This window comes from Plecotus auritus (genome assembly GCF_963455305.1).
Source record: "Plecotus auritus genome assembly, chromosome: 3".
NCBI classification, from domain to species: Eukaryota; Metazoa; Chordata; class Mammalia; order Chiroptera; family Vespertilionidae; genus Plecotus; species Plecotus auritus.
In genome coordinates this window covers 97,053,874-97,066,877 of record NC_137772.1, presented here as the reverse complement: position 1 = coordinate 97,066,877, position 13,004 = coordinate 97,053,874, and the positions used below count along the sequence as shown (strand labels likewise).

General features: G+C 38.9%; 1 protein-coding gene across 2 annotated transcripts in view; it reads right to left on the bottom strand.

Annotated features, from left to right (window-relative positions):
• VPS36 (vacuolar protein sorting 36 homolog) overlaps window positions 1–13,004 on the bottom strand; it is a 45,709-nt gene that overhangs the window by 19,840 nt on the left and 12,865 nt on the right. For both annotated transcript variants that reach the window (XM_080661474.1, XM_080661475.1), the window contains exons 2-6: window positions 12,809–12,877; window positions 11,094–11,164; window positions 3,809–3,923; window positions 2,495–2,584; window positions 1,689–1,775 (exon numbers count right to left, since the gene is read on the bottom strand). In XM_080661474.1, coding sequence (XP_080517600.1) covers window positions 1,689–1,775; window positions 2,495–2,584; window positions 3,809–3,923; window positions 11,094–11,164; window positions 12,809–12,877 — 432 coding nt within the window. The remainder of the gene's footprint in view (window positions 1–1,688; window positions 1,776–2,494; window positions 2,585–3,808; window positions 3,924–11,093; window positions 11,165–12,808; window positions 12,878–13,004) is intronic.

Below are 13,004 nucleotides of genomic sequence, written 5' to 3'. Positions count from 1 at the left end.
TGACTATCACCATTTGCAACCACCAATAAACCGATAGATTTATTCTCTGAACATTAACATCTGCTGACATCATAAAAAGAGACACTGCCCAGCCGGTGTGGCTCAGTGGTTTAGTGTCGACCTATTAACCAAAAGGTCGGTTTGATTCCAGTCAGGGCACATGCTGGGGTTGCAAACTGGATCCCCAGTAGGGGGTGTGCAGGAGGCAGCTGATGAATGATTCTCTGATCATTGATGTTTCTATCTCTCTCCCTCCCCCATACTCTCTGAAATCAATAAAATATATTTTTAAAAAGAGACATGATGTGCCTCCTGATGAAAGAACTCAGACCTCTTACCAAAAGGATCAAACATGAATCTAAATAAGCCTCTGGATGCATAACTGGTTTTCTTGACCATAGCTCTGTTCCCTTTGCTTGAATTTCCTCATATAAAGTTCAGAAACATTCTAATGTAATACTCAGGGTTGTTCTCCTAGATCCGTGGTTGGCAAACTGCGGCTCGCGAGCCACATGCGGCTCTTTGGCCCCTTGAGTGTGTCTCTTCCACAAAATACCACGGCCTGGGCCAGTCTATTTTGAAGAAGTGGCATTAGAAAAAGTTTAAGTTTAAAAAATTTGGCTCTCAAAAGAAATTTCAATCGTTGTACTGTCCTAGATCAGTGGTCGGCAAACTCATTAGTCAACAGAGCCAAATATCAACAGTACAACGATTGAAATTTCTTTTGAGAGCCAAATTTTTTAAACTTAAACTTCTTCTAACACCACTTCTTCAAAATAGACTCGCCCAGGCCGTGGTATTTTGTGGAAGAGTCAGACTCAAGGGGCCAAAGAGCCGCATGTGGCTCACGAGCCGCAGTTTGCCAACCACTGTCCTAGATGATGGGCTGGTTTAATGCATTCCTGACTGTCTCTGTGTCTGGTCCATGAGTAGTTATCAGCATTATATTATGTGCAGTCTGACTAGGGTTAAGGGCCACAAAATAGCATTTTCCCCTCAATTAAGTTAACCAAAATAATTATATAGTGGACCTTGAATTCATTAAGAGTATTCGCCAATAGATTTCATCCAGATTTTAAAATTTACACACAATATTCCATGTATTTTCTCTTTTTTTCTTTATTGATTAAGGTATTACATATGTGTCCTTATGGCCCCATTGCCCTCCGCAACCCCGACTCATGCCCTCACTCTCCCTGGTGTCTGTGTCCATTGGTTAGGCTTATATGCATGCATACAAGTCCATTGGTTAATCTCTCCCCCTTATCCCAACCCTCCCCTACCTTCCCTCTGGGGTTTGACGGTCTGATAGATGCTTCTCTGTCTCTGGATCTGTTTTTGTTCATCAGTTTATGTTGTTCATTATATTCCATAAATGAGTGAGATCATGTGATATTTATCTTTCTCTGACTGGCTAATTTCACTTAGCATATTTACCATGATATTTTCTAACATCACAAAAATCAAATTTGCATTTTTTTGTTATTCCTTTTTGGAAAAAGTTTTCAAAACACATTTTGGCTAAATTTTGCCAACCTGAAGTGGACCTGTTAAATGTAATAAGATACTGTGTAGCTTCAGGCAAACTAAATATTCCAATATACAGAATGGAATTAGTCAGTTTTATCCAAAAGAATAAACACAAATGGCTGAAAAAGACAGATGACCAGAACTTCTGTAAGAGTTACCTCAGAAATGTTTTTGTCAGTTTCTTTTCTTTTTTCTTCCAATTTCCTTTCAATGCCTACAATTCCTACAGCCCTTATTCTTCCTGGCTGAAAATCAAAAGTAGAAAGTAAAATATACAAAATAGGAAGGACACAATCTTTTGTAACCCACCACACTGTGTTTTCAATGACAGGAAAGGACCACAAAGAACCAAAGAAAAACAGTATACAACTACATCTAGTTTCCTTTCAAAACATTGGTCAGTTTCTTGCCGTATATGACAATCTTCAAATCATTCTAAAGAAGCACCGAAGATACAATAAATGGCATATTTTACTCTTCACTTCATATATAAATTAAATTTCCTATCCATTTTTGTTCTTTGGCAACCTATTATGTATGTATCAGATACTTAATAGGGTCTCAAAAAATAGTTAAAGTTTTGGTACTTGATAGTTATTGTACAAACTGCTTTTACCGATATGAGCATCTGCCCACAGTTGGTGGTTAATTTAGACTGGCCTGGAAAATGTCACCAGTAGCATTTATTCTCAGTTCTCTTAGATGCCACGCGGATTATGAACAACAGGATGAAGTCAGCAGAATCTAACTTCTACCACTCCAAGAATTACTCTGGTAAGTAGTAATTAATTTGCACTAAGTGTTTACTGTCTAAGAGCACTAAGTTAGGTTCTATGAAAATAAATTTTTAATCAAGTATCATTATTTTGTTTCTGGAAAGTTCTATAATCACAGATATCTTATTACTTAATGAAGATGCAAGTACAGAGCTGAAAACACTAGATTAAGAAAGTTTTAAAAATACCTGTGGTCCTCTATTTGTTTGGAATGACTGGGAAACTGGCATATTCTCCCATCTTCTCTGTGTCATTTCCTCTGATAAACGCCTGTAAAACTGTTATACACATAGATACACTTTAAATGAGTCAGTCAGGTTGTGGCATCCTCATTGAATTAATTACTTAACATTTCTTTAGTTGAAAGGTCTAGTCAATCATTTGCAACAAGCCTAGAATTCTCAGAGACATCAAAGAAAATCAAAGGAAGTTCTTTTCTTGGATCAACTTCAGAAAGAATAAAGAAAAAAAAGAAGGAACTGACCTTCTATATAAAGCGAGCTATTTCAACAAAGAAATGAGTGACAATGAAATAAATAGACTTACTTTAAACAATTCTGCCTATGTGGACTGTTTTCAACTTATAGTGAAACAGACACAGTGCCAAGAAAAATATACAACCATTATCCATGAAGAAAACTAAGAATAATTTGTCTAGTTAAAATGTGCAGTCAGAAATTGGGGCCAAAACGTGCCTCTGCTCACAAAAAAATCAACTATATTTTCCACCTACAGTGAGATTGACTTCAGTTAGTGACTTATATTTACTTAGTGCCTATTGTTGTGAAGAGCAGTGGGTGCGAAGCCGTTGAAAAGAACATTAATAAGTTATGACATCAATGGGAAGATAAAAACACACTTATAAATGTCTAAAAATATTTATACAGCAACTTATTAATCAGAACATATAAACTATATTCTAAAATTCACATGTAAGAACAAAGGGCTAATAACAACAGACAGGACACTAACAAAAAATAGAAGCAAGGTAGACTTATCCCTATGAGATTTTAAGAGATTATTAATGTGGAAAAATTGAAAATCTCATAATTCTGAAGCTATAGGGATTATGACAATGTGCTGTTAACATAATATGGTATTGGCACAGGAACAGAATAGCTCAGAAATGGAAAGGGACCAGTGCTTACATGTAAAAAAAGAACCACTCAAGTGATTAGATTTGTTGAAGTTAATAAACTGCCTTCAACCGGACTACATATACCACTGAAAACTTTACTAGTCATGCCTAATGGCATGACTTAGCCTCCACTCTTTCCTTATGACGACACACGCCTGCTTCCTGTTCCCACTGTCACCTAAACTTCATATTCTTTACTGATAAGACATAAGCTATCAAAAATGTTATAAACATGTGGTGAAACCTAGTATGTTGCCTACATCATATTAACAATACGGAAACAATACTGCCTTCCATCGTATTAATAAACAACAAAAATATATGCAAGCACACATTTATGGCCCAATTTTATTCATATACTTACCTCAATCTGGCCATGTTCTTTGAAGGAGAGTTTAATGTAGGAGTTCTTACTACTCTGTAATGGACCAAGCTCTTTGTTAGGAGGAGCTGGGTGAAGATGAACCACTATTTTAGCACTAAAGAAAAAGCAAATGTAATGTATTAAATTGCCTCCTAAAAATCATTAATTCTATTTTTATAACTTTTAATATATTTCAGGTCACTTAAAATTCACATAGAAACAAGACTATCCTTTCAAAGTTTTGTATTAATTCAGTATTAATGAACCTTTCAAAAATATCTCTACTTAAAACTTGTAAGCTATGTACAAAAAAGTTAAAGTTATTAGGTCTATAAATTAAATATAATGTGGTTTTGAGAAATAAGTTCAAAATAATTTGCAAAATTTGGGGTAGTTTATGATATTGGTTTATGATTAGGGTTGTCCATCTACAGAGTCATCCCCAGAGGTAACCTCAGGGCCTATAATTTCTGCCTAACCATAGTACATTACTCATTTGAAAACAAAATGTGAAAACTTATCTATGGAATCCTTCCCAGTGGTCATGGTCACAGCCAGTCCTTGCAGCAGATTGGCCTGAAGGATAAATTCCTCCCATTGATGTGCCAGCAGCAATCAAGGGTCAACTACAATAGGAGGATGTACATATCCCACTGGGGGTAGGGGACACAACTGGAATGCCCAGCTCAGGTGAACAGAGAGGCTGTGCCCTGGACCCTACAGGACACTCTACCAAGCCTGGGAGACATAGCAGCTCTACCTAATACACAGAAACAAACACAGGAAGGATGCCAAAATGAGAAGACAAAGAAACATGTCCCAAATTAAAGAAGAGAAGAAATCTCCAGAAAAATAACTAAAAGCAAGCAAAGTACCAGATACAGTGTTCAAAGCAATGGTTATAAGGATGTTCAATAAATTTAGGGAAAGACTAATTGAACTTATAGAGAACTTCAACAGCATAAAAAAGAGCATGGAAACCATAAAAAAAAGCCAGTCAGCTGAAACCGGTTTGGCTCAGTGGATAGAGCATCAGCCTGCGGACTGAAAGGTCCCAGGTTCGATTCCGGTCAAGGGCATGTACCTTGGTTGCGGGCACGTCCCCAGTAGGGGGTGTGCAGGAGGCAGCTGATCGATGTTTCTCTCTCATCGATGTTTCTAACTCTCTATCCCTCTCCCTTCCTCTCTGTAAAAAATCAATAAAGTATATTTAAAAGAAAAAAAAAGCCAGTAAGAAATGAAGGATACACTAACTGTAATGAAGAATAATTTACAGGGACTCAACAGTAGAGTAGACAAAGCCAAGAATCAAATCAGCGATTTGGAATATAAGGATGCAAAAAATCACCCAATCAGAACAAAAAGGAAACAGAATCCAAAAATATGAAGATAGTGTAAGGAGCCTCTGGGACAACTTCAAGCATACCGACATTCACATCATGGGGGTGCCAGAAGGAGAAGAGAAAGAGCAAGAAATCGAAAACCTATTTGAAAATATGACAAAAAAACTTCCCTAACCTAGTGAAGGAAATAGACATACAAGTCCAGGAAGTGAAGAGAGTCCCAAGCAATATGAACCCAAAGAGGCCTCCCAAAAACGCAAAATAATTAAAATGCAAAAGGTTAAAGACAAAGAGAGAATCTTAAAAACATCAAGAGAAAAGCACTTATCCTATACTAGAGGCCCGATGCACGAAGATTTGTGCAAGAATGGGCCTTCCTTCCCCTGGCTACTGGCACCGCCTTCGCTCTGGTCAGAGTCACATTTCTGCTCCAGCCTGGAGCCGCCTTTCCGCCTTCCCATGCTGCCCAGAAGCTTGGAGAGGCTTGGGTGGTGCAGAACGCCTGCCCCCAGACGCTCGGTGCCTGCGTATGCAAATTAACCCGCCATATTTGTTGGGTTAATTTGCATACTCGCTCCTGATTGGCTGGTGGGCGTTGTGAAGGTACGGTCAATTAACATGTTCCTCTTTTATTAGGTAGATAATAAAAGGCTAATATACAAATTGACCAAACAGTGGACTGACCCATCACTATGACACACAATGACCACCAGGGGGCAGACACTCAACGGAGGATCTGCCCCCTGGTTGTCAGTGCACTCCCACAGGGGGAGCACTGCTCAGCCAGAAGCCAGGCTCATGGCTGGTGAGTGCAGCAGCAGTGGCAGGAGTCTCTCCTGCCTCCACAGCAGTGCTAAGGAATAGCGAGCAGAGCAGTAAAGAGCAGCAAGCAGGTGGGCGGTAAGGAGCGAGGGCTCCCAGACTGCGAGAGGGCACAGGTCGGGCTGAGGGACCACCCCCCCCGAGTGCACAAATTTCATGCACTGGGCCTCTAGTATATCTACAAGGGAGCTCCCATAAGACTGTCAGCTGATTTCTCAACAGAAACTTTGCAGGCCAGAAAGTGGCAAGAAATATTCCAAGGTGATGAAAAGCAAGGACCTACAACAAATATCACTCTACCCAGCAAAGCTATCATTTAGAATTACTTCTAATTAAAGAAGAGAAGAAATCTCCAGAAAAATAACTAAAAGCAAGCAAAGTACCAGATACAGTGTTCAAAGCAATGGTTATAAGGATGTTCAATAAATTTAGGGAAAGACTAATTGAACTTAGAGAGAACTTCAACAGCATAAAAAAGAGCATGGAAACCATAAAAAAAAGCCAGTCAGCTGAAACCGGTATGAAGCTCATATAAAGAGCTTCCCAGACAAGAAAAAACTAAAGGCGTTCATTACCATCAAACCAGTATTATATGACATGAAATGTTAAAGGGTCTCCTTTAAAAAGAAGAAGGAAAAAAATATGAATAAATATATATCTATCAACAAATTAATCTAAAAAACAAAACAAAATAAACAAGCAGAACAGGAACAGGCTCATAGATACAGAGAACATTTTGAAGGTTGCCAGATGGGAGGGGGGTTGGAGGGACGGGTGAAAAGCGTGAGGGGATTAAGAAGTACAAATTGGCCCTAACCGGTTTGGCTCAGTGGATAGAGCTTGGGCCTGCGGACTAAAGGGTCCCATGTTCGATCCCGGTCAAGGGCATGTACCTTGGTTGTGGGCACATGCCAGTAGGGGGTGTGCAGGAGGTAGCTGATTGATGTTTCTCTCTCATCGATGTTTCTAACTCTCTATCCCTCTCCCTTCCTCTCTGTAAAAAATCAATAAAAAATATATTTAAAAAATAAAAAAGAAGTATAAATTGGTTGTTACAGAAAAATCAGGATGTAAAGTACAGCACAGGGAATATAGTCAATAATATTCTAATAATTATGTATGGGATCAGATGGGTACTAAATTTATTGGGATGATTACTTAGTAAGTTATATAATGTCTAAATCACTGGAGTGTATACCTGAAACTAATATAATATTGTTATTTATCAATTGTCAACTGCAATTGATAAATAAAAATGATTTAAATATTTTTAAGAACTTATCTCTGTAAAACTAGCCAGCAGACATTTTATTAAAACACCACCCAAAACTAACATTCTATACTGTCATTTTTGGGAAATGCCACTTGATCAACAGTATGACCTAGAAAAATATTCAATAGCAAAAACATTTCTCAAAAACAGTGCTGCTCTAGGAACACAAATTACCATCATCTTTATGACTACCATTATCTTCTATGCTATTAAAAATACCACTATATTTGTTCAGTTTTATGTTGTTGTTTTTTTCATTTTTTTCCCCACCTGCTCTATAAACAATCTTCTATAAAGATTAGCAAAACCAAGAGACTTAGCCAAAATATCTTGGATATCTAGCTTAAAGCTTTTTCTTTATGGCCACAGTACAGATTCACCTATTACTCAATTTTACTTTGTTTAGGCCCAGGTGGTTACATAAATACCACTGTGAAATACCATGTGTGGGGCCTCCTCAATTTAACAAATGTTTTGTTTAGTGAACTGGAACCAATTTCTAAGGACTCTTCATCTATTCCTTTGTGGTGAATATCTTTAAGTACAATAAGCAAACAAACTGTGTAAGCAGCCTGGCCAGCTTGGCTCAGTGGTTGAACATCGACCTATGAACCAGAAGGTCACAGTTCGATTCCAGATCAGGGCATGTGCCTGGGTTGCAGGCTTGATCCCCAGTGGGGAAGGAGGGGTGCAGGAGGCAGCCAGTCAATGATTCTCTCTCATCATTGAGATTCTCTCTCATCATTGAGTTTCTATCTCTCTCTCCCTCTCCCTTCCTCTCGGAAATCAATAAAAATATACATATTTTTTTAAAAACTGCAAGAAGAACCACAAGACTGTTTGAAATGAACTGCCAACTCGAGCAACTAAACTATGACAATTTGGATAGGATGACTGAGCAAAAGCATTATATAATCTTTAAAACTAAATAAATAAATAAATAAATAAATAAATAAACAAACCTGAGTCCTACTATCAGATTTTGTCAAAGGAAACCTAATGAAAAGCTATAATATTTTGATACAACGTGAAGTTTAAAAATTCCAAAATTAGGATAAAAGATCCATGCAAATTTTTTCACCTATTCATTTCTTGAGTCATTCAATATCATATTTCATTAAGTTTAAAATCCACCAAATCAAAGAAGCATCTTGGGTTCTTTCTTAAAGTATGAAAATATACATACATCTTTGAATCAATAAGATATAAATATTTGGGGGCAAGAGGAGCTAGGAACTATTTGAAAAAAGTTAACCTGGCAAATTATTAAATTCCTCCTCACTGGAGATGTTTAAAAATAAGACACTAATATGAAGGTAACTATTTTGAATATATTTGTTATAGTTTAGATTTCCTTGTAACACAGCAGAGGAAAATTCAAATGATCTAAAAGACTCTTTAAGTTTTACTTTGTAGAACTTAATAATAAAACCAACATATACAAATATCAAATGCTGTACAGCTGCAACTAATATAATGTTGTATGTTAATTATACCTCAATAAAAAAATAAAATAAATTTTAAAGAAAGTACATATAAGATGGAAAGAAGTGACAAGGGGCAAAACATAAATTAGAGAAATAGCCTACTCTAAAAATAAATACCTTATTACTCTTTTCAAAATGTTGGTTAGTTTCTTTTATGTCAAATAAGCAATCTTTTAGGCTACCTACATTATAATTAAGGCATACATTGCATTTCCAGTGAAGTTAAGCACTTATTTAACATTTATTAAAGTATCTAACTACTAGAGGCCCAGTGCACGAAATTCGTGCCCTGGGAGGGGGGGTGTCCCTCAGCCCAGCCTGCACCCTCTCCAATCTGGGACCCCTTGAGGGATGTCCGACCGCCTGTTTAGGCCCGATCCGATCGGGCCTAAACGGGCAGTCGGACATCACTCTCACAATCCAGGACTGAAGGCTCCCAACCGTTCGCCTGCCTCTGCCTGATTGCCCCTAACCGCTTCTGCCTGCCAGCCTGATAACCCCCCAACACTCCCCTGCCAGCCTGATCGATGCCTAACTGCTCCCCGGCCGGCCCGATTGCCCCTAACTGCCCTCCCCTGCCAGTCTGGTTGCCCCTAACTGTGCTCCCCTGCTGGCCAGGTCACCTCTAACTGCCCCACCAGCTGGCCTGGTCACCCCTAACTGCCTTCCCCTGCCGGCCTGATCCCCCCCAACTGCTCTCCCCTGCTGGCCTGGCCTCCCCCAACTGCCCTCCCTGCTGGCCTAATCGCCCCCAACTGCCCTCCCCTGCAGGCCTGGTCCCCCCCAACTACCTTCCCCTACAGGCCTGGGTCCCCCCCAACTGTCCTCCCCAGCAAGCCTGGTCCCCCACAACTGCCCTCCCCTGCAGGCCTGGGTCCCCTCCAACTACCCTCCCTTGCTGGCCTGGTCTCCCCCAACTGCCCTCCTCTGCCGCCTGGTCACCCCCAACTACCCTCCTCTACTGGCCTGGTCACCCCTAACTGCCCACAACTGCCCTCCCCTGCAGGCCATTTTGTGGTGGCCATCTTGTGTCCACATGGGGGCAGCCATCTTTGACCACATGGGAGCGACCATCTTGTGGCTTGGAGTGACAGTCAATTTGCATATTACTCTTTTATTAGATAGGATACTAAAGCTAAAAATGGGCCCATGTGGAAAACAGATTCCTCAATATCTGTTCATAAGTTGACCTCAATTACATACACTTAAACTATACAGCCAGAATTCTGTATATCTATACTAATAAAAGAGTAATATGCTAATTAGACCAGACATCTTCCGGAAATCCATCCGGACATCCTTCCAGACAAAACCAGTTGTGGGGGCCGAGGCAGAGGCGGTTAGGGGTGACCAGGCTGGCAGGGGAGGGCAGGTGGAGGGCAACCATGCTGGAAGGGGAGGACAGTTGGGGCTACCAGGATGGCAGGGGAGGGCAGTTGGGGGGAACTAGGCCGGCAGGGGAGGGCAGTTGGGGATGACCAGGCCAGTAGAGGAGGGCAGTTGGGGGCGACCAGGCTGGCAGGCAGAGGCGGTTAGGGACAATCAGGCCGGCAGGGGAGCAGTTATGGGCGATCAGGCCGGCAAGCAGAGGTGGTTAGGAGCAATCAGGCAGGCAGGGGAGCAGTTAGGGGCATCAGGCAGACAGGCAGAGTGGTTAGGGGCAATCAGGCAGGCAGGCAAGTGAGCAGTTAGGAGCCAGCGGTCCCAGATTATGAGAGGGTGCAGGCCAGGCTGAGGGACCCCCCACTCTGTGCACAAATTTCGTGCACCAGGCCTCTAGTACTTGAATAAACAGAAACATTTTAACCAGTGGTTTTAAACCAGGGAAGCCATATCTCCTGATTTGCCTGGGACAGTCCCATTTTATGCTTGTCTGGTCCAATTATAAACAGCACTCCCATTACTTATAAATGTCCCAATTTGGACAATAAATATTATGATACCTTAACACTGATATATCAAAAATATAAGTGAGAAATTTAATGATCAACTAGAAATAGGAGCAAAGTCAGTTCCTTTCTTCATTTCTGATGTTAAGTACTAAATAAGATACATAGCCATTTAAAAGTAAATGTCTGTGGAAATATATACAATGACAACTGGACCACATTTATTTATTATAACCCAATGATATTATAGCAAACCTTAGTACTTGATTCATGCTTTAAGAATGACTTCCATTTATCAATGAGCTTAAGGTAGAATGATCAAGGACAATTATTTATCAAGCCCCCAAGTACAATCATTAGATCCATGTCCCCATATGTAGTCATGGCACAGCAATAAATTAACTAAATTAATGATAACAGCTTGAATGGAAATGTATTTTGTGAATAAAAACTATAATATATAGACCTTACCTTTTCCCAATTCCAGCCGCCTGTTCTTCAATGAACACAATTTGAGAAAGAGGAATAGCCATGCAGCATTCCTAGGAGGAAATCAATAGAAAATATGACTCATAAGACTAGTCAGAAATCCTTGTTTTATAGCATTTAATAGAATGTCAAATACCTTTAAGGTACTTAATAATAAAAACAATAAATAATAATTATGTTACTTTATTCCTTAAATAAACTTAAGGAATAAATGAATGAAAGCAATACTATGATGGCATTTTACTATGTGAAAAAACATAAGAGATTTAAAAACCGCTATAACTACCTTTGTTTTCACAGTAGGTACATCTTTTAAAAAGTAATATTTATATGCAACTTTTTACATATACTATATTCTTTTTTTAAATATGTTTTTATTGATTCAAGAGAGGAAGGGACAGGGATAGAGAGACAGAAACACTAATGAGACAGACACAACATTGATCAGCTGCCTCCTGCACACCCTCCACCAGGGATCAAGCCCACAACCCAGGCATGTGTCCTAACTGGGAATCAGTGACTTTTGGTTCATGGGTTGATGCTCAATCACTGAGCCACACCAGAGCCAGGCTATAATATATTCTTATATGGAAAACAAAAAATAGAACAGGTAAATCGAAACAACTCTAATGAGTGTTATTCATTTTTCTTCTTTATAATTTCCTATAGTTCACTCACCCACCCAAAATTTTAAACAGAAAATATTAATATAGCTTCCCTTTATTAGTAAATTTAATTTTTTAATTATTACAAATGAATGGCATTCAATGGCTGGTTTAAGGATTTCTAAATTTGCCTCTTTATATGATAATCAAATAATTATACTAAGATTAACATAAACATATGGTTTAAAGACACCTATCCCTCCAAAAAAAATTTCTTTCCTGAATGTATATTTCTTTTAAAATAGTTAGAAAACATTAACAGTTCTAAGGCATGCATTATCAACAACAGAAATACCACCACTAAGAGGACAAAATTGGTTCTTGGGGACCAAAAAGAGTCATATTTTGCAATGGTTAGTGACCTTTCAAAGAGTCTCAGTACAGTATACAGTTTACCTGTGGAATTAAAATTTCATGGGGGAACAGCAATTAAAAAATAATGTAGAAGAAATTGTTTATTGTACTGGCAACACTGAAATTTATTCATAAACACAAATACTTTCAAGTTCTTTGGAATAAACACATCAGCTCTATACACATAACTTGTTCTCCCTTCCTAGAAACGAAGAAACAGGAGTTTCTCCTCTTGCTGAGTGACTTAGAGGCTGTTTTTCTCAATATCTGGGTAAAAGCATGCACTTCCCAGCAGAACCATCCTCCTGATTCTCAACAGCAATCAAGAGGCTGGGTTGTTTTGAGGATGAAGTTTTTTAAGGATCCCTAAAAACTGATGGGAGAATTATTCCTGTTACACATGGAACATTCAGGTATGAGGTAGGATCTGACTGGTATTTTAAAAACAGGAGTCACCATGATTCTCTATTCAGTAACTACAGACTTTTCTGGAGCTGAATGAGGGACAACACTATATCCCCTCTATGTGCACTCCATTCAGACAGATCGTATGGGACACACACACTCTAATAACGTTCTGAAATTAAAAATTTGCTGCATCTATTTATAGTTTTCCAGAAAGGAAGAAAAACTTCAGTGATTTAAAACCTAGAACAGATGTAAAAAACTGTATCTTACATGATTTCTCTGATCTCTCCAAATTAGTCGATGTGTACTAAGAAGGAGGGTCCCAGCATCAAATTTTATCTAGAAAAGACAAGATCATCACAAAATATTAATAACATATCACTCAATGTGGTCCAGTTTTTCTTCCTCACAAATTATACAACAGTAAGTTTTTCACACATAAATATTTTAGAATTTGGCTTATCAC